This window comes from Ochlerotatus camptorhynchus, unplaced genomic scaffold (genome assembly GCF_037179485.1).
Source record: "Ochlerotatus camptorhynchus isolate MF236.1 unplaced genomic scaffold, CSIRO-AGI_Acam_v1.1 ptg000290l, whole genome shotgun sequence".
Taxonomy (NCBI): Eukaryota; Metazoa; Arthropoda; class Insecta; order Diptera; family Culicidae; genus Ochlerotatus; species Ochlerotatus camptorhynchus.
In genome coordinates, this window is record NW_027040779.1 from 3,641,006 (window position 1) to 3,668,179 (window position 27,174).

At 43.3% G+C, this 27,174-nt stretch overlaps 3 protein-coding genes across 3 annotated transcripts in view; 2 read left to right on the plus strand and 1 right to left on the minus strand.

Moving 5' to 3' along the window:
• LOC135706725 (RNA helicase aquarius) overlaps window positions 1–27,174 on the minus strand; it is a 307,481-nt gene that overhangs the window by 16,017 nt on the left and 264,290 nt on the right. The window lies entirely within an intron of this gene.
• Window positions 3,307–5,508, plus strand: LOC135706770 (uncharacterized). Its single transcript, XM_065228426.1, has 2 exons — window positions 3,307–3,325; window positions 4,896–5,508. Exon 2 carries the CDS (start codon window positions 4,926–4,928, stop codon window positions 5,427–5,429), a length of 504 nt encoding a protein of 167 aa, XP_065084498.1. The 5' UTR covers window positions 3,307–3,325; window positions 4,896–4,925; the 3' UTR covers window positions 5,430–5,508.
• The window catches only part of LOC135706731 (probable G-protein coupled receptor Mth-like 1), a 107,050-nt gene continuing 95,295 nt past the window's right edge, over window positions 15,420–27,174 (plus strand). Inside the window, exon 1 of the mRNA XM_065228386.1 lies at window positions 15,420–15,775. The gene's annotated coding sequence lies outside the window, so the exon portion shown is untranslated. The remainder of the gene's footprint in view (window positions 15,776–27,174) is intronic.

Sequence of the window (27,174 nt, forward strand, 5' to 3'; positions counted from 1 at the left end):
TATTCTGGGGGCGACCCCGGCGTAGTGGTTAGCATCCATACCTCTCACGCCAAAGTCACGAGTTCAAATCTCACCTCCGGACAAGTCACGAATGACCCAAGAGCGTTAAAATGACTATAATAAAAAAAAAAAACACCACCTATTCATCGATTTTAAGGCCGCTTATGATACTATTGACCGTGAAGAGCTATGGAAGATTATGGACGAGAACGGTTTTTCCGGGAAGCTGACCAGACTGATCAGAGCTACGATGGATGGTGTACAGTGCTGCGTGAAGATATCGGATGCGTTATCGGACTCGTTTGAAACTCGCAAAGAACTTCGACAAGGCGATGGTCTTTCCTGCCTCCTGTTCAACATTGCGCTAGAAGGTGTTATGAAACGTGCGGGCTTTAACATGCGGGGCACGATCTTCAATAAGTCCAGCCAGTTCATCTGCTTCGCTGACGACGTGGACATTTTTGGAAGAACGTTTCAGGCCGTGGCGGAGCAGTACACCAGGCTGAAACGTAAAGCAGAGAAGGTTGGATTAAAGGTGAATACGTCGAAGACAAAGTATCTGTTAGCTGGAGGAACCGAGCGGGATAGGGCTCGCATAAGCAGAAGCATGACAATCGACGGAGATGCGTTCGAGGTGGTGGATGAATGTGTGTACCTCGGATCATTGGTGACGTCGGACAACAACTGCAGCAGAGAAATTCGTCGGCGTATTATTGCCGGAAGTCGTGCTTACTACGGACTCCACAAGACCCTGAGGTCGGGTAAACTTCACCTCCGTACTAAATGTACTCTGTACAAGACGCTGATAAGACCGGTAGCTCTCTACGAGCACGAGACGTGGACGATGCTCGAGGAGGACCTCGAGGTGTTTTCGAACGACGAGTGCTTAGGACCATCTTTGGCGGGGTATGTGAGAACGGTGTATGGAGGCGAAGGATGAACCACGAGCTGGCGCAACTCTATGGCGAACCCAGTATCCAGAACGTTGCGAAAGCTGGACGGGTACGATGGGGGGTGGGACACGTTTTAAGAATGCCGGACAACAATCCCCCCGGTACAAGACGAAGATGAGCATAGCGAGCAAGGTGGTTAGACCAAGTGGAAGTGTGGGACGATCAAGAAATTGGAGACAAGCAGCCACGGACCGAGTGAATTGGCGTAACATTGTGATGCAGGTGCAATCCTGAGGGATGTCATACCAGGATAAGTAAGCAGGTAAGCTGTTATTACCTTGTAGTCATATTAACAAATAAAACGAATGACGAATCTTAAATGTGAATGGACGCGAGACTAGACTCATGATGACCTGCTCAGTAAGCAAAAATGATCGCTCCAAGACCACTGAGCCCCTCATATCACATCATACCGTTGCTCAAGCAATTTGACGATACATATCTTTTATATGAAAGGGCCTGGGACTGCGTTCCCCTGCCCAGTAAGCAAGCCTGCAACCGACAATCTCTCAAATCCGAAAAACTTGGGCCTTCATTAAGTTTCACCTTGACGCGAATGAAATTACGTTCTCGAAAGCAGTATTGCTTTTCTTATGTTCCAACTAAAACCGTAAAACAGATCACGCACGATTTAGGCCATCCCGGCAGGAAACAAACGGAGTCCTTCTAACTGGAACAAGCTCAGATTTACTCAGTGATGCTTATCCAAAAGTATCCCTTCCTTCAAAATTTTTTAATTATAATTTTAAATTTGATTTAAATTAACCGCAGAATTCAACAGGCATTGTAACTATTTTTCCGAGTCTTGTCACTATTAACAAGGCATAAAAAGTAAAAAAGACTAAAATGTGTTACTTTGATTCCCGAAAAATCCTGCTCCCCTAGTTTTAAGTTGTCAGGACTAGGGTTCGGAAGTAGATCTTATACCACCAACGCACCACAAAAAGGTGATCTACCAGCGTTACTCGTTGCTTACCTTTCTACACAATTTGCACACACAAAAAGTTGACCGCACGTAACTTTTGACCTAACGTTTGAATTCTACAGGCTAACGGAAAGGAACGAGAAATGTAACATGAAATTCAGTCTTTTAGACTTCTCACATTTTTAACTTCACATACAACGAAAACACACCGCTGCACTAAATACACTTAAGTTCTAACTACTCGCACTCTCGCCTCTTCTACGATTGAAGTCAAAGTACACGAGTAGAAGTTCCAGAAACCCTCAGATAGGTGTGACTTCAACGGTCATCTTGGCCGGAAGTACGTCAAATTACCGAAGTAATTCAAGGACCTTTCAAACGACAATTCTCATCATCTTTCACTGAAAAACGATCAAAGCGGACTTTAACGGCAGATGCGTATTCGGGTCAAATGAAATGAATTAGCTGAACGTATTGGGAACTCATTGATTTGACAAGTGTAACTCTACATGAGCGGACATTTCTTGGCGGGGAACACATTTTTGAATTCAATTGTAAAATCGCAACTTCATGCAATTTAATTAAATGGATAAATTGTATAAATATGAATTTTGTACAAATAAATGGAAAGCGTACTTGTTACAAACTCTTCCCCAATAGTTCTTCAAAGTAAATTTATCCTGAAAATCGACTCCAGTCCAAAGGTCTTGACATTTTTTTAAGGTCCAGAATCTTATTTTTCCGAAGAGAGGACGAAGTATATTTTTCCCGATTAGTCATCAATCAATGATCAATACAGTCAATAAGGCCGATGGAGTCGAGGATTTTATCGGGTTGTGCATAGTTATGCCATACTATATACAAAATCATAAGGGACCATCCTACTTCCTCGTAGCGTAATTTGCCATAGCTGATGCATAGCAGGTCACAACTTTTGAAACCCCCCGCCACTCCGCGCTCAAATGCTACGTCAGTTATGCATGTTCCCTAACGATAAGTGAGTTGTATTGATTCCATTTTCCTTGAACGGCAATGGCAAAAATTGGCGAGTCTTCTTCACACGACGTCTACCACTCAAACCAAACTGAAGACAGCCGCTCATTCTTCGTGTGATGGCACAACGTTTCCCAGGAGAAAGCGTGTAAATTTCTTATTTTTATATCACTGCTCTTCTGATGATGGCTGATAGCGGTTTGATAGCGCTGGGTCCTAATAGACTTTTGAAGACGCCAACACCAGACGAGATAGGAAGGAGGCAGGATGCGACTACAAAAGACAAACACATAGGAACGAATGAATATACGGGAGATGTGAGTGCCGTTGTCTGTGCTTCTTTGTATGTAGGTCTACATAGGTATCGGGGCTGTTGTTGATGAAGGCTTTGAAAAGAATGCTTTCAGATTCTGGTTGGTTTGTCGTGTGCGGGTGTGATGCAGATTGGAACCGGGTACGACGACTGTAAGGGCAGGGCAACATCGGATTAAGAAAAGTTGTTCGGTTGTTGTTGTCGAGATGGGTATTTTCCTCTGCTTGGTATCTTGTACCCTCCTATATATTGTTAAAGTTTCGTCGGGGGACACTTGATAATAGGATAGTTTGAGAGAAAACATTTAATTCGCACAATCACGGTGTTGGCTGTTTGTGGGTACAGGGACAGCTGGCGTTCGGTTGATTAGTTAAAACCGTACGGTTGAGACTTTTAATTAGATTCTTGTTGGCATGTTGATTAATAATTTTGGGAATATCACTTTGAGCCCCTTCACTAATACAAGCATACCGAACCAACGAGGAGAGTCGTTCGTTGTTGTAAATCATCCCTCATCAGTCGTCAGTTGCATTGAACTCTTCATCATGGCCAACAACTTCATCCAGCATATAGCAAAGCGAGCCAGTGAAATGCATTCGGCCAAAATGTGTCGCATCTGCCTTCAACAAAAGGATTTGGTCCATATAGATGCGAATCATCGTCTCGTTTGGTGTTTCTCCCGAATTCTTCCGAGCGACGACGAATTCCCCCAATTCGTATGCGCAGTTTGTCAGCAGTTAATTGACATTCTCTATCAGTTCAACGTTCTGGGAAATCTTACGGCAAACTTGATTCGATCCTATGTCAAGGATGGAAGAAATCATCCCCGGACGGAGATGATCGAGGAGGAACTACGACGAGCGGAGAAGAGTTTGCAGCAGTCCGGAAAAGAACCAGTTGGTAAGACATCCGAAACGATTCGGAAGGACACGGTAAACAATGCCAGTAAGAAGCAGTGCCAGAAAATTGAAAAACAGAAAAGTGATGAGCCGCCCGAAGACAAAACTAAAGCAAAATCTGACAGGAAACAATCAAAAGAATACATGAAATCTGACAAATTCCTGTTCGGAAGCATCGTAGATCTTAAACAGTTGTCTAAATCGGACAAAACTACTACCGCTAAGGCATGCGCCAAGAAGCATGAGCCTCAACAACTAATATCATCTTTGCTGAATCAGGATAATAAGGAAAACATCCCACCAACATCCGACAATGTGAAAATAAAGGCTCCATCGTCATCATCGCTGTTCTCGACGTCGACGTCGCAGAGATTTAGAAGTTTATCTCATCGAGAAAATATTCAACATATGAACGGAAAGGAAACCGGGCTGCAATCGAGGGGCAAAATAAGACACAACTCATCAAAAATATGCGACAAACGGTGATTTAATGTGGCAAGAAAAAACGACGTGAAAGATTTCGAAAAAAGCATGACACCTACCGGATTACAAGATTTTTGAAGCTGCCAATTATGTTAAGTAAGTTGGGTAGTAGTTTGTGTGCATTCCATTTTACTTGAATTTCCATCATTTGTTAGTGCCATTGTGTAGGTGCATTGGTATTTGTGAAAGCGATGTCAAGTATGCAACAATAGGCATAGAAATGTGATTACTGAAAACTCAATAAACTGAAATTAAGAACCACCTGGTTAGGCAGCAATTGTGTTTGACGTTGAGGATAATCTAATTTTTCTACTCTCTTTACCCAACAGACTCTGGGACAAATCACAACAAAATACGAAATGGAAACTAAACCCTGCTCCATGTGCCTACGGCCGAAAGCCCCGCTAAGCAATTGTGGAAAAAACGACCGAGAAGTGGAAGAACTTCTGGGGCACTTCGAGGTGCCAGCAGATTCATTCCGAGGTAGCCAATTCTGTCCGGATTGCCTCAAGCTGCTCGCTCTCACCCACCAGATCAGCGTGAAAGTTCGCAAGCGCAAACAGCCACAGGAAGAGCAAGGTAAGCCACCGGTGGTGGTTCCCGGAAGACGACCCTCGAACGAGGCAAAGCAGCAGTCGCTAGCGAAGAGGATGTGCTTGGCACAGGCTGCTCGTGGCGGTCTCAAGGGACAGAAGTGTGATACTAGTGATGCCAGTGCTACCGGGAGTGACGACAAACATGAAAGTGAAAGCGAGTCGGCGGCGGGGAACGATGTGCCCGTCAGCCATTCCGACGATGAGGAGTACCGTAATGAGGGCGGCAAATGCTCCAGCAGCTTCCGTTCGAGAACTCGAACGTTGTGAGATGGAGGTTACACTTTTATACGGTTAAGCAAAACCTAATTTGACATACATCATTGGAATAAATATGTAGAAGCATAATGATTATACGGATGAGAAATGTGTTTGATACGAAATCATCCGAAAATGGTTGGTCCCTTTTAGTTTTGCGAGCTTTACAATAGATACGTCAAGTAGAAGGAAAGGTTACCAGTTCAATTTTAGGATTTAGTTCGAAACTCTTCCACAGCCATCCTATGCAGTTCTGGAGAAAAAAGGTCTATTGGATAGGCTTTTTTTTATTTGACCTGCTAACTTATTTCGGTGGTTCAGTTCAGAATTCTCACACCTGAAAATACTAATGCCTCGATTGATTTTGACGTAGACTACGTCTTACGGGAAGGCACAGGGGGTAAATCAAAAATCTAAAGTTGCGATCGTCACGAAAAGGTGTTAGGTTTCGAACACTTATGACTTTGCCATTAATGGATAACATTAAAATCCAAACACTCCAATCGATAGGATATAACTCTACTAACCTACTGAAATACCTATTAAATTTTCCCTAAAAGCATTCAAAAAATGAACAAATGAGAATTTTATCACTGTTTTCATGAAAAAAAACGTTTTCCCTAACCCAGTCGTCATCATCGAGTTCAACTTGGTTGCGCATCGTTCTACTTGGACCTGTAAAGTTATAAAAGAGCACTGCTGAGCAGATTGCTCATGGTACCAAAGATTTTAGGCATTTCATAAATTTTAAGATTCTTGGACCAGTCTAAATTTTTTTTCTAATGTATTTTGAGAAGATTTTAGATTTTAGAATGAATGTCAGGGATAACAGCAAGGTATTTCAGAGAAAATTAAAGGGAGTTTCAGCAGCAAGCAGTAGCTCGCTAGCGGTAAAAGGCGGGATTTTTTACTCTCTCGTGATGAGTGGATCACCTTTGCCAACCAGCGGGCGGTGGGTGGAAGGAGACTCACCTCTGCAACGAGCCGTTTTTGTATTAAGCTCAATTCGCACCTACCTGATATCATCCGATCCGACTGGTGATTTCATATGCATCGCGAGAGAGGCGACTCTATCTACGATGCAGGAAAGATTGTGTTTTGCTGTGGCTAGCTGCGCGCACGCTGAGTAGATAGAAAAAAGATTGATGATGACTCTGAATATTTCATGCAAAAAGATGATGCGCAATGCAAGTAGATGCGTGAAGATGCGAGACTTGATGACAGATGACGGCAAATACTGTGAAGTTTCATCCCTCAAAAACTTATTTTGAACTTCATGAAAAATCGAAAGTTATAGGTAGATATGTCTTTGCTGCTCTTTCAATAATTTTGAAAATTAAGTAGCATCAATGGCACATTTTGTGTTGCGTCTATGTAACCGACTTAAATATGCAATTTTGTTGTTCTTTAAGCATGTTGTTTTTTTCATGCAATATGGTTACAGCTCAAAAAAGGAAACCCAGTTTTGCATGACAAAAGGGCACATCTCAAAAATTAAGAGGTTGTATTCAAGACACGACCGTGGATTTCTCGTAGGATTACGTGCTCGGATTAAATATTCGGCGACAGTGTTAGGAAAACCACTTTTGACGTAGGACTACGTCTGTGATTTCTATATGGGGGTACACTTTGTGAAAACGAAATGGAGCGAAAATGGAACATGTAACAACATTATGAAAGATTTTGAACGTTAATAACTCAGCTGCCCCTGGACCAATTTCAATAATGTTAACACCAATCGATCAGAAATATTTCTAGGCATTTAAGACTTTATCATATCTTTATATTTCAAAACGTCAGTATTGAAAACTGCACGAAAGTGCAAATGTTGCTATGACAATTAAAATTATCATCGATTGCCTGCGACAAAACTATTTTCCTAGCACAGATTTCAAAGTTGAATTCCATCCGGTCTCACCAAACGGTTTTTATTCAATCACCACGTTATGAGTGTTGGTGTTCTTCAGTACACAACGAAAGGCTCCCGGCAAGCTAGCTATCAAGGCTGCCCTCAACCGCTGATCGGATTCAGTCCAATCACCGTGTGTGGTGGTGTCTGGTCGTCGGCATCAGCAACAGCAGCAGCAGCAGCGCTTTCGACGCGTGGCGTTCAACATTGTTCTCCAGTACACAACGAAAGGCTGCCTGCAAGCAGCGAGCTGCAGCCCACATGAGCATCCATAGTAGGAGGAAAAAGCCGCACCGCTATTGATTGGAATCAGTAGCTCTTCGTTAGTCGCTGTGGCGAGTGAATCGATTAGCTAGGGACCGAAGAGAGTACCAGAGCTGAGCCAAAGGTGAGCACGTTATTTCGGGACCTTCTAGTCTTAGAGTTACCTCTATGGTACAACCCCATAGGGCTGTCTCTTGTAGTTTTTTTTTGCAGGCAATCGGTGATAATTTTGATCAACATTGCAACAGTTGGACATTTGTGTAATGTTCAATAGTGACCTACTGAAAATTGATAAAGTGTTCATTTCAACAGATTTGTATTAAAATTTCCAATCGATTGGCTTGTTTAGAATAAAAATCCATCCGCTATTGACAGAGTTATAAGTGGTCAAAACCTGACCACTTTTCGTAACGCGGTGGATTTTGTTTTTTTTTTTTAAATTGCACCCCCAATATGTTGCCGAAAGACGTAATCCTACGTCAATAAAAAGCAGTTAAAATCGTTGGATGGTTTATTTTTTTGATCTGATGTTTGATAGAATGAATGAAATACACTCGATTCAGTCCAATGCAAATGAAAAGATCCATCAAATGGAAACTAAACACAGAAATTCAGAAGGTTCCTTGAACCCAAATTTTCAAACGTTGATTGAGAAAATTGACATATTTTGAGTTGAGCCAATATTCCACGAAACCCACGATATATCTCGCTCTCTCATTTGTGGAGAGTCAATCGGATGATATCGGGCAGGTGTGAGATGAGTGAACCGGGAAATTAATCATATCGTCCGGCCATTTTCCACAGTGATGGCGCTGTTCATCTCGTGGGATGTGATAAAAATCCCCATATATTAATTAAGGGAAGTGGGAATAATTCGCTTTCGGTGCATATTGAGGTCCAAAACAGTGAACGACAACCTAAAGAAATCATTCGTGGCCTTTGTCGTTCACTTATTTTCTGTGAATTATTATTAAAGAAGCTACAATTAAATGAACAAGGTTTTATTCCCATACATATTTTAACCGCTTTACTACCCAGAGAGAGAAAAAATTAAAATTTGAGAAAGAAAATTCTCTCTAACGAGCTCAATCTCTCAACATGCCATGTATTTTGATGACACTCGATTTGTGATTTCCCTTTCACAGATTACAAAGCAGAGTACCTGGCACTACAAAACATGTCTGGTACCTCTATATATGCATTTAGACTAATATATAGATATTTTCTGCCCCACCCCATTCATAAAAATCGGCGGGAAATCCTGTAAGGGGTGATCTATTTTTTGTACAGAATGTGTAATAAAGGAGGGACTTCGAATGTTAATCTAAATGCATATATAGAAGTACCAGACATGTTTTGCACTGCACAGTCCTCTATGAACAATTAACGGAAAACAGATTATGCGTAGTTTCCGATAGATGTCACCGCAAACAACAGCAGTGACATCTGATGGAACACGAATGCAGAAGCTTGACAAAATGATTAATTGGGAAGAAGCCTGGAATTCGAAGTTACCGGGAAAAACCCGTGAATTATGCTGACAAATCGGGATTTTTTTTTATTTAATCTGTGTTTCAAAAAAACAAAAAAAATCGGCATTGGATTCTTGGACCACCTAGATTTTTTTTCCTTGAAATTTTGGAGAAGATTTTGGATTTTAGAATGAATGTAAGGGTTTCGTAACCTGAATGAACGAACACGGGTTCGTAACCTTACCATAATCCAATGTTATGCGCCAACCGATGCTGCCGAGCTACAGGACAAGGAGAATTTTTACAGTCAACTGAATGCCGTCGTGGATAAGGTTCCAAAGGGTGACATCAAGATCTACACTGGCGACTAGAATGCGAAGATCGGCTCCGACAACACGGACTATGAGCGTGTCATGGGACGCCATGGTCTCGGCGAAATGAGCGAGAACGGTGAGCTGTTTGCAGAATTTTGTGGCAATAACAACATGGTGATCGGGGGCACGCTCTTCCCCCATCGGCCAGTGCACAAAGTCACGTGGGTTTCCCGTGATGGACATACCGAAAATCAGATCGACCACATTTGCATCAGCCGAAAATGGAGACGGAGCCTTCTTGATGTCCGGAATAAACGCAGCGCCGACATCGCGTCTGAACATCACCTTCTAATCGGTGAAATCCGCCTACGCATGGCGCGGATCCAGCGACGGGAGGAGATACACAGGCGGCGGTTCAACACACGCCGACTTGAAGATCCAGCGGTAAAAAGGTCCTTTGTTCATGAACTTGAGACTCGAGCTGCGGACGTTCCAGAAGGTGGCAGCGTAGAAGAACAATGGACGGCCATCAAGAATGCCTTTATAGAAACAAGCGAGAACAACTTGGGTGAGCTGCGCACCCAGAGGAAAGAGTGGATCACAGATGAAGCCTGGCGGAAGATTGAGGAGCGTAGAGAAGCAAAAGCCGCGATAGAGCGGGCGAGAACCAGAGGAGCCAAGAACGAAGCCCGTCAACGGTACTCGGCTCTAGAGAAGGAAGTCAAGCGCTCTTGCAGACGGGACAAGCGAGCGTGGGTGAACTCCCTGGCCGACGAAGGAGAGAAAGCGGCAAACACTGGCGATATACGCCTCCTCTACGATATCTCACGACGCCTGAGTGGAGCAAGGATGAACCCGAGGATGCCAGTGAAGAACACGACTGGACAATTGCTTACCGACCCCACTGACCAGCTGAAACGCTCGCTGGTTTGAGCACTTCGAACAACTTCTTCAAGTTTCGACGGCCAACCAGCCATCAACATCTCGGCATGATCCGCCTAGGGTGCGGCGCATCCCTCGCGTCAATTCCGAGGCCCCATCACTGCAGGAGATTGAAGCAGCTATCCGAAGCATGAAATCCAACAAGGCTCCAGGGGTCGATCGCATATCAGCAGAGATGCTCAAAGCTGACCCCATGCTATCCGCACAAATGTTGCATCAACTATTCTGTAATATCTGGAACACCGCGACTTTTCCGGCCGACTGGATGTAGGTCATCTTAGTGAAGGTCCCAAAGAAGGGGGATCTGACTGTGTGCGACAATTGGCGAGGCATCATGTTACTGTGTATTGTTCTCAAAGTTCTGTGCAAAGTTATCCTGAATCGGATACAGGAGAAGATCGACGCGACTCTCCGACGGCAGCAGGCAGGATTACGTGCCGGAAGATCTTGTGTGGACCATATTGTCACGCTCCGCATCATCCTGGAGCAGGTCAATGAGTTCCAATAGTCCCTTTATTTGGTATTCATTGACTACGAAAAAGCTTTCGACCGGCTCAATCACGAGAATCTGTGGGGCACCCTGAGACGCAAGGGAGTCCCGGATAAACTCGTCAACCTCATCGAAGCGCAGTATGAGGCTTTCACGTGCAGAGTTCTGCATAACGGAGCCTTGTCCGACCCTATCCGGGTAGTCACTGGTGTGAGAAAATGATGTATACTATCACCGCTACTGTTTCTCATCGAAATCGACGAGATCATGGTGGGTGCAATTGACCGTGTACCGAACCGTGGACTGCTTTGGCAGCCTATCACCATGGAGCATCTCAACGACTTCGATTTGGCTGATGATGTTGCTCTACTAGCACAACGGCGCTCTGATATGCATAGTAAGCTCAATGACCTAGCCGAACGCTCCTCTGCGGCGGGTCTCACCATCAACGTCAACAAGACCAAATCGTTGGATATCAACACGGGCAACCCTTCCAACTTTACGGTAGCGGGGCAAGCAGTGGAGAAGGTCGAAAGTTTCCAATATCTTGGCAGCCAAATAGCGTCGGACGGCGGGACCAAGAGCGACATAGGTGCACGAAACAAGAAGACTAGGGTTGCGAGTTTACGAAACGTATGGAGATCAAACCAGATAAGTTAACGCACCAAAATCCGAATTTTCAACTCGAACGTAAAATCTGTGTTGTTATACGCCAGCGAGACGTGGTGTGTATCAGCGGAGAATACTCAAAAGCTGCAGGTCTTCATCAACCGATGCCTGTGGTATATAATTCGTGCCTATTTAATGGCCTCAAAACTGGATCTCGAATGCCGAGCTCCATCGTAGATGTCATGGGGCCTCCCTTAGCTCAGTCGGTAAAGGCGCAGCTTCAAAGCAAGACCATGCTGGAGTTGGCTGGGTTCGATTCCCGGTCCGGTCTAGGTATTTTTCGGGTTGGAAAATTTCTCGACTTCCCTGGGCATAGAGTATGATTGGACTTGCCACACAATTATACTAATGCAAAAACGGTACAGGCATCGGAAGCGCTCAATTAATAACTGTGGAAGTGCATCTAGAACACTAAGTTGAGAGCACGCAATAAGCTAATATGCGATATGCAATAAGCTTGAAATGCGAAGAAGAAGAAGAATATTGTCGATGTCATCAGAAGCCGATAGCAACAGAAATTGAAGAGCGAAAGTGGAGGTGGGTCGGCCACACACTTCGACGGGGCGGAAACGAAATCTACAAGCAAGCGCTGGATTGGAATCCAGCAGGACATCGCAGCAGAGGCAGACCCAGGGGCTCATGGCGGCGGAGCCTCAATAAGGAAATTAAGCAAATCGATAGGAATCTGACCTGTGCCCAGGTCAAGGCAAAAGCGAGCAGCCGCCCAGGATGGAAGTTTTTTAGGTTGGCCCTTTGCACCGCTGGTGGTGCACAGGACCCTTAAGTAAGTAAGTAATGAATGTCAGGGATAATACCCAGGTATTTTAGAATCTTCGAGATATTAGACTTTAATTCCAAGGCACTTGTGTGAGATCAGATTCAAGGTAGAGTAGCTATTTGGAAAATTTCAAGCCAGTTGTAAAGAGGATCCCTGGATCCGTGAAAGGGAATCTAATGTTGAGCGAACAATTTCGAAGGAATAATTTTAAGGGACTTCCAAGGGCATCACGAAACGAATTTCTAGATAATTATATGGAAATTTCTAAGCAAATTTCAGAACAATTTAGAAGAGAACTCCAAGATAATTCTAATCAAAATTTCAAGACCGTTCTGAGGTTAATGGCTTGGGCATTCTAAAGAGAATTCAAGTGAATTTAAAATTGAACTATGGACGGAAGCGTCGAGAAAAATCTAAGGATGGATATCATGCTTTTTTTGATTGATCAGCTATTATAAATACATTTTTTAGGGACTCTCAGAGAGAATCTCAAACTTATTTTAGAAAAATGATTCCAACGGAAATGCTTCATAATATTCTAATGAAATCCTGTAAAGGGTTTTTAGTAGTACAGTGCCTTCCCGTTTTTGGCAACACATGAATTTTGTCTTTTTCACTTTCTTGAAAATCCATCCAACACTTGATTCCATTTCTGATATCACTAGACCCCTCTTTGGGGATCATATCTACTTGAATTGAACTATCATAAATTTTTTAACAATTCTTGCTACATTACCTAGGAATTCCCCGAAGAATTCTCCTCAGTATTCGCTAAGTATTCTCCTAAAATTCCCATGGAATATTCTTCGGAATTCCCTCTACATTCCGGTCAGAATTCCCTTGGAGTAGTTCTGTAAATTCTTCGAAATGGTCGTCAGAATTTCCTAGGAACTCTTCTTTGAGTTCTCTAAAGATGATTATCAACCTTGTAACTCTCTATATTATTCCTTTGAAATTTACCCCAAAACTTCGTTGGATTTTTTTGTTTTTTTCCTTGATTTGTTTTCCGTCGATCTTGTTTTCCGTACTGAGTACCAATACTACCGACGCCAAGGAGGCAGCTTCCACACCTAGACCCTACCTATCGACCTAAAAACTCATAGACCGGGGACCAAAGGCTTTACTTTCTGTGATCAGATATCTTATCTAGATATTTTATGGATTAATGGGATTAAGCGCAGGTCTTTTGGAGTGAGAGACAATCACGCTTACCACTACACCACCAGCGCTGCTAAAAAAATTCTTTGAACCTTCCCGCAAAACTTCTATGGAATACTCCTCAGAATTTTCATTGAATTATTTTCTGAATTCCCTTTGGATTCTCCTACTTCTCTTGGAATTTTGATTGCAAATAGGCCTTGGAGTTTACCTTAGAACTAACATTCAGTTCTCCTCTCTTTACAAATCATTTAGAAAAGCCTCAAATTACTCTTTGAATTCTCTTTGGAATTGCCTTGGAATGCTCCAGAGTATTCTCCTGTAAATTTACTTGGCTTCCTTCTTGTTCGCATTTCAAGCTTATTGCTTAGTGCTTATTAGCTTATTGCGTGCTCTCAACTTGGTGTTCTAAATGCACTTCCACAGTCATTAATTGAGAGCTTTCGATGCCAATTACCAATGCATGAATTTGTATATTGTGTGGCAAGCACAATGATACTCTATTGCCCAGGGAAGTCGAGAAAATTTCCAACCAGAAAGATTCCCTCGACCGGACCGGGAATCGAACCCGCCGCCTCCGGCTTGGTAATACCGTGCCTTTACTGACTAGGCTATGAGGCTCCAATTTACTTGGCATTCTACTCAGAACTAAGTTGGAACTCTCCTTATGTTTCACCTGGAATCTGGAGTTCCTCAGAACTGATTTGAAAGGAATCCTCATATTTCACATCCTAAAAATAATCTTTTGATATTCTCCTTTGAATTCCCCTGAAAGTATCCCTAGAGATGCTTTTAAATTCTCTTTGAGTCTTTTGCAAGGGCATTAATTTATTTGAAATCTGGGCCCTTGGGGTTTATTCTATGTCCGTAGCCTTGAATATTTATTTTCGTCCGAGATTTTTGAAAATGACTCAAAGTTTGATTTCATTAGGTCCAAGATTTAATTATGAATGAAACTATTGGTGCGACTTGATGCAACAGACTGGAAAGATTAATTCTGTATCAATAGGTTTAAAAATCTGTCGATAAATTGCTGAGTAATGATTTTTCCAACATTGCCAATTTGCCGTTACACATTTTTTCGGAGTGTTAAAAAAACTCTATTCAAGCCTAAGAAGTTATGTTATTGAAGATAAATCCACTCCAGAATTATTATGTTCAAAGAGTAAAAGTAACTAACGACGAAGTTAAAGTTGATTGTATTATGTATCAGGTATCAAATATTATAAGGGATTTTAGAATGCTCTCTGGCGTATTTCAATATATTATATTCTTAAAAATTTGTTTGATAAAGAAATTTGAAAATTCCCTGATAACTCGCCACACTACTGTATTCTAAATAATGTTATCGCGTTACTTCAAGGTGGAACAACTTTATCGTATACACCGGCATTTTTTAATCATAACAAAAGCAAACCTCGTGTGTGCTATACGGAGAGGCCACGTGGTTGCTGCTCTCCAGTACGAGTATAATGTACGTACTCGCGTTCTCTCTGCCTTTCCCGCCTGGCGCTCTTTCGAACAGCGTGGAGAAAAGTGTAACGCCTGAGTAACTCTTACGAAAGAGGAGCAGTGTCTCGGTTTATTTAGATATTAAAAATCAGTAGTTAGTCAGCTAGTTCAGCATTTGGTAATCCTTAGGAAAATGCCGAACGACGAACACGCTGTGGGAAATTAAAAACGTTCTTCATGGAGTTGCATGGTGTTCTGTAGATTAGTTTATTCTACCAATCAAAACTTACTATTGCAACTGCACACTTTGATTTGGGGGATTCGGCTTGCTATTTAGATAGGTATCTACTGGATTCAGAGAAAAGATAAAGCTCAGATAACAAAAGGCAACAAGCTAGGAATTGTATGGATTCGTTTAAAACCAAAACAATATCTTGCATTCACGCTGCTCTGTTTTCATAACGCAGTTAGGTTTATCAACTGATGCAATGGGGGAGTTGAACGTGGCTGTGTTTGGAATTTTTGCTGGAGTCGAGTCGAGTCCGCTTCAGTGTGGATACAACACTTGGACAGTTCACATCGTTCTTGCTTTCGACTTAACTTGGAGCGGAACATTCGCGCGGCGTCCGAAAACTTGATTCTTGGCGAGTGTATTTATCATTTCGGATAGGACGCGTAGTTTTTCGTCGGTCGTTCGGTCGGTCGTCGGTTGGATAAACAAACGGGACGAAAAGCGCGGTTGAAGGTGTCACAGTTTGGAGTACTCTAATCATCAGCGCCCGGGTGACACACTTTTGCCCCGCTGCAGCAGCTTATTGGAGCATATTTGTTTGAAGGGATACCTGGCAGAGACGCAAGGCAGCAGTGAAATTATAGCAGAAGCAACAGTGCCTGACTTTTCTGACAAAGTGTATGTTTGTTTTAGCATTTTCTATTCGTTTAACGCAATCTTATCGGCGAACCGTGTGTGTGCGCACATGATGGCTTTTCGAGCCTTATCTGTGTGGAATTGGGAACGGCAACAGGTTTTTATCAGGGAATAGAGTCGTCCTCCCGGGAGGGGGGACAGCGTGTGATAAGTCGAAGCTTAGGCAATAATTATCAACGAGTATTTGGAAATTGCATTCCACTTGGGAACATTTCGAACCTTTTGTTGTCCATCAGCGGCAGCGATCGCATACTAAAATAAACGGTACGGAAGGTTGCAGACAGAAGTTCAAATTTACACAATTGCAAATTACAAACACGGTGTGAATTCATTATTCTGTTGTTACTCTGTCTCTCTAGTATACATAAGCAATTTGATCTCGGCAACAAAAAGGCTGGCTCGTTGTCGTAAAGAATTCCGAAGACGTGACTCTCGCTCCTCTAGCAAGGACGTGTCCGCTTTATGAGGCATTGTTTTGGTTCTGAGTAGTCTCTTCGAAGCGCAATCAAGATTGAGATTTTGCTTTCACTGTTTTGTGATTTATTTTATCAAGACCATTGCATTGGTTTCAGCACGATGAAAAGGTTGCATAATACGTCGAAGGCGGCATTCGAAAAGGAGTACGAACAACTGTTTTGGTTGGGATTCGCTGAAGTAACAGCAATGGTTGTTGTTACTCGCCAAGTCGGCGAATGCAGCGCTTGACTGGTCCTCGAAGTAGTTGCCCCAGGCTTAGTTAGTTCGTGACCAAACGGAGAAATACGGTTTCGATTTACGGAAGTGTGCAGTAAACAATGCCAAACATGCGAGGTAAACAGAAACGGGATACTTTGGGGAGGGTAGGTAGGTACGTAAGCAAGTTTATTAATATCAAGGATGAAATAATTTGCGACGTAGATATTTGTTTATTGAGCCCGATTTGGTCATGTGTTTTTTTATGTCGGCAATGTTAACCACTGCGACCACTTTTTTCATCTATTGCGGTATATGCTCGATTGCTGTATGTCGTATCTTTTGATGATCGACCACTTTTGTTATCGGTTTTACCCTAGCATAGTTAAGTTGCTACCAAATTAGTGATGCATTGATTATTATTTTAAGCTTGGGTCCCCTCTTAGCTAAGTCAGTATGGGTGCAGCTATAAAGAGAACCACGATTCAATTTCCGGTTCGAATTTTTTCGAGTTGAACATTTTCTCAACATCCGTGGGCATAGAGTATCATTGGAAATGATGGAAGCTAATGGAAACACGATACAGGCTTAGAAAACTCTCCATTAAAGATTGTGGAAGTGCTCAAGGAACACTAAGTTTAGGGTGAGCATAAGATTCGGTAGAGAAGTAATAGGCAAAGAAATTAATCTTGGTTTAACAACAGCTGAATATATCCAATAAAATGGACTGGTAGTGGCTACGTAACTGCACAAATCAATGGTTGCTACCTCTTGATGGATCAGACTCAGTGAAGTTGCACAGTGAATCAATGTAATATACTAGTAGTGATTTTAGTGACATAAATAACGGAAAAAGTGATCAAATAGTGACTTTAAAACAATACAAAAGTGACCAATAGTGACATTTATTGATCGAAAAACATCTTTCCAATCTATCATTGATTGCGACCCACTTTGAGACATTTTATAAACTCACAATTACAACCCATCATGAACATTTTTCATGCTCTTTTGAAATAAAACAAATAAAGGATCCCATAAATTTTATCTCGAAAAAAAAAAAAGAATTTAATTAATTAATAATAAGCAACAAAATATTAACTTTATTGATTGAATAAGCAAGTGTATTTTCCATTTTATCATTCTGCACTATTCATATGAATGGGGCTTGGGACTAGCAATCCATTCTCTGTGTACAAAATCCAGAGAATCCTTATTTTTGAGGTCAATAACGGCGTCGGCTACATCCTTACGGCCATCGGGGAGGGAAAGGATTGTTATTTCAACAACTGCTGTGACTAGAGACCGAGTATACCTCTGCATCTCCACGATTGTCACGGGAAGGACGTTTTTGTTAGTGGGAAGGGTAAGTTAGATCTGGATTCACATTAGGAAGTGATGCGATCTTTTAAAGGCTGTTAAGCAAATGACACGACCCTATGCACTCAGCAACGGTGAATGAGCTTGGGTTCTAACCCACGATCTTCTGCTCAGTAAGCAAAAACGGTCGCTCTAAGGCCATCGTGCCCCTCACATTACAACAAGCTACGACCGACGATCGTTCATTATCGGTTACAAGAAACTATTGCAATGAAATGAAATCCTCCAAAGTAGTTAACAATGTCTTCCGAACCGGATCAGCTATTCAAATAAAGCGACGTCTCTGAAAGCAGCCAACAATGTCTTCCAAACTAGATCACGCATACACCCTTTCCGAAACTTATAGTTTAATCAATTCAACTATTGGTTATTAACTGCGACTACGACGGCGATTACGACAGCCACTACGACGATGCCTACGACGACGACAACAGTGAATTTGTAACTTACCATTTGTCTAGGATATAACAACTTTGCCCGGCACCTCCACTTGAGCTTCATGTCTGCTATCTGTCACTGTTTGCAAAAATTTCTAATAGCAATTACCTTCAACGTAAACAAATTTTCTTGCATTGCCATGGTCATCTGGGAGGACGTTCGCTTCTAGTCCTTCCCCAGGAACCGTTCACGGCCACCAGCTAGCGCCCGTCCAGTCTTGGCCGTATCCAGCGAGGCATCCTTCAGATTGCTCACAATCTCCGACACTGGCGAGAGACCAGCAGATGAGCACTTTTGCAAGACGTAAACTTGGTGATTCACGGCAACGTCCAGCACCGAATCACCACCAAAACGCATTATCAGCACTTTCCCTGGCTAATTTGCCAACCGGGCCGTGTTCAAACTCGCACACGGTGACGAGACTATCAGTAGTGTTCCAAGAGATTCTGGAGAAATTTCCAAGGGAATATTAAAGAGAATTTAAATTGGATTCCGAGTTGAATCCAAGAGATCCTCCAAAAGGCTAAATACAGATTTTTAGGGAAACTCTGATTTGACATATAATTTTAAGGTGAAATTCATGGAAATTTTCTAAATTCTAAATGGGTTATCAAGAGATTTCCGAGCAATATTTCAAGGGGTTTCTAGAGAAAATTAATAGAAAGATATTGAACAAATTCTGGCTAGAATTATTAAGAATGCGAAGATGAATTGCGAGTGAACCTCAAGAGTTTTCTGGAAGGAATTCTTTAAGTGTTCTGTATAGAATTTTGAGGCTGTTATTGAAGAATTCATAAGATTATTAAAGGGGAAAAACAGTAGTTTTGAAGACTTTTAGGAATTATCCTTGACACATTTCTTAGGAAATCATATAAAAAAATAATTTATCGAAATTCAAGATCCATGATTAACAAAAAAATATTAAGATTCTGAGACTTCGAGAAATCCAGGTATTTGAAAACAGTTCAAGATTATTGGAAATAGATATTCTTGAAAAGTGTAACAGTAAGGCCCCGTGACGTGGGTAGATGACCTTCTCGTGGTACGTTACGGGATGTAAGATCTACCATCGATTCCTAGTCCCACCTACTTCAAACTAGAGATCAGTATTCTTCAGTAATCAAAGGAACACATCTTAGTCGTTGTTACGTTTTACGCTTTGTTGTATATTAATTTAAAAACAGAGCCAACGATTCTTGGTCACTATACAATACATCTTAAAACTATAGTCAAAAGGTACAACACAATAAACACTTTATCTTCCGCTATCCAAAAAGCCTGCTTCATCAGAACTGGTTTCATTGTATGGCAGTTACGCCAACAGGGGTCAGAGCGCTTCCATTGCAGCAATGGACGCAATACGTGGTCGTCACTCACACACTCATCACTAAACGGTTGCTTTCCAAAGTCGACGACGCATCAACCGAAAGAACTGCTGATGAAGAACAATGATGAGGACCAAACAATGCCGAGAAAACAGACGATAGCATGGCACACATCGAGAGTGGCCTGCTTTTTTTTCCTTTGATTTGTTTTCCGTGCTGAGCACCAATGCTACCGACGCCAGGGAGGCAGCTCCCACACCTGGACCCTATCTATCGACCCATCAACTCATGAACCGGGGACCAACGGCTTTACTTCCCTTTTACTATTCCCCGGCGCTGATCAGAGATGTTATGCCTCAGAACATCTCGGTGGCGCCGACTGGGATTGAACGCAGGCCTGCTGGGGTGAGAGGTAATCACGCTTACCACTACACCACCGGCGCCACTGGGGTGGCCTGCTTTTGTCAACGGCCGAGTGAAGACTGCCACGTTTTACGCCTTATTAATAGTGATAAGTCCTCGGGTTGCATCTATGTGATTCCTAATCTTCTATTAGTTGTTCCCTAGTTTGAAATGGTTAAGAACCCTGCTTATTATCGGTGACATTGCTTAATTTTGTTGCTAGGGAATCCAATTTTGACTGACAAAGGGGCGCGCCTTTGGAGGGTGTTCCAACACTCCGAAGGGTATAAATAGCGGGACCTTTCAATTAGAATCGATTCCTTGCGGTGAAGCAAAGAATGACAACTGTACCTACCTGAGTACCTGATGGGCGACGACTCGTTGAATTCAAATCTGCGCCGAACGAAGTAACCGTCTCCATTGGTCTCGGTCCTGAGCCAATCGCTTCCAGTCGCCTTGGACGTTCAAGGACCTAATGTCCTCCTCAACTGCACAAAGCCAACGCGTGTGTGGCCTACCCCGAAGCCGACGTCCTTTTCCGGGATCCCTGCTGAATATTGACTTCGCTTGACGCTCTTCCGGCATTCGTGCCACATGCCCAGCCCACTGTAGCCTGCCGTGTTTTATAAGCTTCACAATATCCATGCCGTTATAAACTTGGTACAACTCGTGATTCATGCGACGCCGCCAGATGCCATTTTCCAGTTTACCGCCGAGTATTGTTCGCAGCACTTACGCTCGAAGACAACGAAAGCTCTCCGATCGGCCTCTTTCAATGCCCACGATTCGTGGCCATAAAGGGCTACCGGCAGAATCAACGTCTTGTACAGCGCGAATTTCGTTTTCATACGCAAGCTGCGGGACTTCAGTTGGCTACGCAACCCGTAGAAAGCCCTGTTCGCGGCTGCAATACGCCTTTTCACCTCGCGGGTAACATCATTATCGCACGTCACTAAAGTACCAAGATAAACAAATTCGTCCACAACTTCAAATTTTTCGCCATCTAGCACCACTTCACTACCAACACCACTATTGCTCCCATGCTTTCTACCGGCGACCATGTACTTCGTTTTGGTAGAATTTATCGTGAGACCAATCCTCGCTGTCTCCCTCTTAAAAGGCGCTAACGCCTCTTCCACTGCTCTACGGTCAATTCCGATGATGTCGATGTCGTCCGCAAAACCAAGGAGCATGTGCGACTTTGTGATGATGGTACCGTTCCTCTGCACGCCAGCTCTCCTAATCGCTCCTTTGAGGGCGATGTTGAATAGCAAGTTCGAAAGAGCATCTCCCTGCTTCAACCCATCTAAGGGCACGAACGAGGCCGAAATCTCGTCTGCAACCCGTACACATGATTTGGAACCATCCAGCGTTGCACGAATCAGCCTAATTAGTTTCGTCGGAAAACCGTTTTCTTGCATTATCTGCCATAGCTCGTGTCTCTTTACTGAATCGTACGCTGCCTTGAAATCTATGAACAGATGATGAGTCTGCAAGTTGTATTCCCGGAACTTCTCAAGGGTTTGACGCAGGGTAAATATTTGATCCGTCGTGGATCGACCCTCACGAAAACCAGCCTGGTATTCGCCGACGAAGGATTCCTCAAGCGGTCTCAATTTGTTGAACAGAACACGTGATAATATTTTGTACGCCGAATTCAGAAGCGTGATTCCTTTGTTATTGGCGCACTCCAGTCTGTGTCCCTTTTTGTAGAGGGGACAAACGAGACCATCCAACCAACTAGCGGGCAATTCTTCCTCCTCCCATATCTTGAGCAGTATACGGTGGATCATCTGGTGCTCACTTCCGTGTTTGAGAAGTTCGGCCGGGAGCTCGTCCTTCCCCGCAGCCTTACTGTTTTGCAGCTCTCGTATAGCCTTTTTCACTTCTTCTAGGGTTGGTGGTTCCACAGCTTGACCATCGTCGTCGATGTGTGTTCTGTTTGTAGATGCTCTCTCGTTCTCTCCGTTCAGCAACGTCTCGAAGTACTCCTTCCATCTGGCAGCCACCATCGTTTTATCTGTCAGCAGATTACCTTCACGGTCATAGCACATGGCGGGAGACGGCGCTGTCTTACTCCTCACGCCATTGACAGTTGCGTAAAACCTTCGCATATCATTCTGCTCCATACTTTCTTGCGCCTCAGCAATAACGCGTTACTCGTACTACCTTTTTTTCCTGCGATGGGTTCGTTACTCGGCTGACCTTGCTACCCTGTACCGCTCTCTGCTCTGATGGGTACCAGACACCAACATCCGGCTTCTGGCGACGTTCTTCTCACTCGCTGGCACTCCTCATTACACCACCCGTTCCGGGGGTGCCTCTGAGCTGTACCTATCACCTCTCGTGCTGTTGTGCTCACCGCTCCGTGGACAGCTTCCCACAGATTGTTGAGATTCTCGTTCACGTTGATTTCCGCTATCCGCTCATTCAGCTTCTGGTGGTACTTAATATGCAGCAACACCATCTACTGTCAAACGCTGGATGTTGAAACGCATCGATCTCCGGTTTCTCGAACTCGTAACGGTCGATAGACGCGCTCGAATTTTCGCGACAACGAGGTAGTGATCCGAGTCGATATTAGGACCCCTGAAGGTCCTGACATCTACGACATCCGAGATATGCCGACCATCCACCAACACGTGGTCGATCTGGGAGCAAGTTTCGCCATTAGGGTGACTCCAGGTGTGCTTTCGGATATCCTTGCGTGCAAAGTGGGTGCTACTGATAGCCATATCACGAGCAGCAGCGAAGTTTATCAGCTTCAGGCCATTATCATTCGTTGCAGAGTAAAGGCTCTCTGTTCCAATGATTGGGCGAAATAATTCCTCTCTTCCGACCTGCGCGTTCTCCGATGACAATCTTCACGTCGTGTTTAGGGCACTCATCATAGGTTTTATCCAGGCTTTCATAAAACGCGTCCTTCACGTCATCGGATTTATCGTTAGTCGGTGCGTAGATGTTGATCAGAAGAATTTGCCACGAATCCTCAAAATGCAGATGCGCTCTACCGCCACCGCTGTAGTAGATATGGTATTTGAACGATGTGTTGGCGAAAGGATCTACCGCCCTGAATTCACGTTCTCCAGATCTAAGCCACCGTACTTTTTGAATAGCAGCCACACTCACATTCACCTTTTGCAGTATCACACTCAGAATGACAACTGTATCAGAATCGGATACTTCACCATTTCTCAATAGTGATGGAGTAATACGACATGCACTAAACTAAGGACATGGTATATACTACAATAAGGGATTTATGTCCCGAACAAAGGAAAAAACAGTAAGGTATGTGAAATCTCTAACATGGAAAAAATCTCAATGGACATGCATTTAATATCCCAATATCCCTCAAATGAAGACATTTCCTAAAAGTAGTGACATGAAAGATTTTCAAGGTTATGAAATCAACAAAAAAATCAAAACGCCAGACTCTGGGACATTGTTAATTTGATATAGATCTCAGACTTAATTTTTGCTATCCTGTACTGCGGAAAAGAAAAATTTCCTCGCGAGATGAAATATTCAAGATTTTAAGATAAATATTCGAGATTTGAATATTGTAAGGTTCCAATCCAATTCCCGGTTATTTCCCGGTTGGTTTAGATTCCCGGTTCTCCCGGTTCAGTGGCCACGTTTGGTTTTGTTATTTCATTTGATTAGCTTCATGTCAGACTCGGGCAATCGTCAATCACAGTGTTTTGTTGTGTGATGAAAGGGGACCGTTGGCCTAGTGGAAACCGTTTTTGCTTACTGAGCAGATGTTTTTGAGTTCATCTCTTTCTGTGATCTTCGGTGAAGTGCAAAGACCTTCTCGCAGGGTGGCCAGTGAATTCTCATTTTATAATTCCCAGTTTTTTCCCGGTTTTCCCGGTTCAAATCTCAAAATATTCCCGGTTTTTAATATTTAATAAAATAATGTAAATTATTTAATAAAATAATGTAATGTAAAATCACGTTATTTTCGAGATACTTGGAATCAATTTGAATAACTTTTTTAGACTCGAGTCCTCTTATGATTGTAATTGTAAAGCGCTAGAATATACAAAGTACTAGAGTCAGGTATTTATTAAGGTCGTATAACCGTACGTTATCGAGCTGAATGGGCCATTGTACCGAATTTTAGAGGGAGAGTTTATATTAAGTGTTGCGTCGTATTGCAGTGGACTGTAAAACTGCTGTCAAACCAAAGCTGCCTTCATGCAGCGGAGAAAAGCGTTGCTGATTCCCCAAGTGGAATCTACCCAAGAGTTGTTGATTCCCAATCAACCAGGAACTGCCTTCATTGCAGTCAGCTACCAACCAATCAATGCGGATGTTCTAACAACTCTTTCATAGCCCTGAAAAGGGCTGCACACAAACTTTACAGCTTGGTGGAACGAGGGACTTTCGGCTGGAGACAAAGAAGCACACACACACTTTAATTTTCACTCCATCTTATATTGTCTTCTTCTTGATACAAGCGTTTTTCTTCAGCCGTTCTCGGCTCACCTTCTTCTTTCCTATTCTGTTCCTATGTTGCTACTGCTTGCTCGGGTGGTCGTCACACAACTGAACACGCGGACAGGTAGCCGTCTTTTTTATACCTCTCTTGTTGTCGTTGTTTGCTCTCTCGTCATCGAGCTGCTGGTGATGTTCGTTATCAAGGCGTGGCTAGTGCTGCAAATCTTCTCCTTATTCAGTTCGTTGCGTTGCGGACTGAACATACTGCCACCGCGAAGAAAGTAATACTGTTGATACAGCATGTTGTTCATCTGGAATGCTTACCGGAACTTCCTCCATCATTGGCAATGGTGCTAGCTTATGAACCGGACGTTTGAAGATGCTATTCCCCACTCGAACATCCACGACACGAGTGAGGCCATCTGGACCAGGGTAGGTGTTAACGATTTTACCTACTTTCCACTGTTGTGGAGGTACGTTTTCTTCCTTTAGTAGTACAATTGTATCAGGGACCACATTAATATGCTTCTTCGTCCATTTGGACCGTTTTTGAGGCTCTACCAAATATTCTTTCGACCAGCGTTGCCAAAAATGCTGTCGAAGCAGTTGAATATGTTGCCATTTTGATAGTCGATTGATAGGTATATCGTTAAGAGAAGGCTCGGGGATAGCAGTTAAAGGTCTATCGATCATTAAATGGCCAGGGGTCAAAACTTGTGGGTCATTGGGGTCAGGGGAGTGCGCAAAAAGAGGTCTCGAGTTCAGAATGGCCTCGATTTGGCAAAGTAAAGTCGCAAATTCCATAATTGTCAAGGAGGCAGACTGATACACTTTCTTCAGAACAGTTTTCACGCTTTTAACGCTGGCCTCCCATAACCCTCCAAAATGAGGTGCGCTCGGGGGTATTGTGGTCCATTTTATCTCCTTAACTTGGCAATATTCTGATAGCTTTCCGTCAGTGATGTTCGACTTGAAGAGTTGGTATAGCTCACGAAGCTCCGATTTTGCGCCCATGAAATTGGTTCCATTGTCACTATACATCTCTTCCGGAACTCCTCTTCTGGAGACGAATCGCTGTAGTGCGGCCAAAAATGCGTCGGTTGACAAGTTCTCCACTGCTTCGAGATGTATTGCCTTCGTTACCATACAGACAAATACACAGATATAGCCTTTCACTGGAACTGCCTTCCTAGCGGTTTGCTTTATGTAAATTGGTCCAGCAAAATCGATCCCAACTTTCAAGAACGTAGGTGCCATGTTGACTCGATAAGCAGGCAGGTCTCCCATGAATTGACCAGCCAGTCTTGGGTTTGATTTGAAGCACGTGATACAACTTCTGGTGACCTTGCGTACAGTTGACTTTGCATTTAATATCCAATAGCGTTCTCTGAGGGCAGAAATTACACTACTGGGGCCAGCATGCAGGTTTTCCTTGTGGATTGCAGCAATTAATCTTCTTGTAACAGGGTGCTTGTCCGGAACGATCCATTGGTGTTTCGCTTCGTAAGGTAGGTTGCTGTGTCGAATTCTTCCTCCTACGCGTAGTATCCCATCGTCCAGAAATGGATTCAGATTACCGATTCGCTTGCACGGTTCTCCAGCTTGAACTCGTTCGATCTCATCTTGTAGTTGATGCCTTTGAATCGCTTGAATAATTCGTTTCGTTGCTTCTCTTAATTCAGGAATTGTTGGAGACAATGTAGAACTTCGTTCACCAATCTTCAAACGACAATTTGAGATAAACCGAAGGACGTAGGCGACGATTCTCTGAGTCTTGCGGAATGATTCAAACTTCGTTAGTATCGGAAGCTCTTCATAAAGGGTTGCTATGTTGACTACTATTTCAGACCTTAATTCCGGGATTTCTTCATCTTGTAGTCCTATAGGGATTTCTTCTTCGTACGTTGTCGAGTGCAGAAAAGATGGTCCGTTCCACCACAGGCTGTTAGTAGAAAGAGCCTTTGCTGACATACCTCGAGACACGATATCCGCTGGGTTATTCAAGGAGCTGACATAATTCCACACAAAGCTGCTTTCTGACACTATCTCAGACACTCGGTTTCTAACAAATACTTGCAGCTTGTCTAATGGCTTGTTGAGCCAGGCCAATACCACTTGACTGTCGGACCAAAGAATAACTGGAATGTTTCCCAAATCCATGGCACGGATAACCTTTGACACCAGGCGATATAGGAGCAATGCTGCCAATAATTCCTTTCTCGGGATTGAAAGGGGAGCGATAGGACATACCTTTGACTTGCTTGTTACTAACTTCATGCGGGCTGTACCATCTTGCACCACTGAGCGGATGTACACGCATGCCCCATAAGCTAAATTAGAAGCATCAGCAAATCCGTGTATTTCAATCTGCACTGCATCGTTCGACACCACTTGTCGGCTGACTCGAAATTCTTCATTGAAGGGCATTGCAGTGAGGAAGTTCCTCCAATCCTTCAGCAGTTCGTCATCCAATTGGTCGTCCCACTTGAGCTTATTTTTCCACAACTTCTGCATCAAAGCCTTTGCCAGAACAATCACCGGCGAAAGTAGTCCAAGCGGATCAAACAGCCTTGCAATTACTGATAGCACTTGACGCTTCGTTGGTGTCTGATTGTTGCAGTCCGATTGTGCTAGAAACAGGAACTCATCTTTGATTGGGTCCCACATGAGCCCAAGAGCCTTGATAAATTCATTTGCACTTGTGTCCTCGATTTTAAC

What these genes read in the sequence shown, in the direction of transcription:
- LOC135706770 (XM_065228426.1), top strand. Translation starts at nt 4,926, where the DNA reads ATGGAAACTAAACCCTGCTCCATGTGCCTACGGCCGAAAGCCCCGCTA.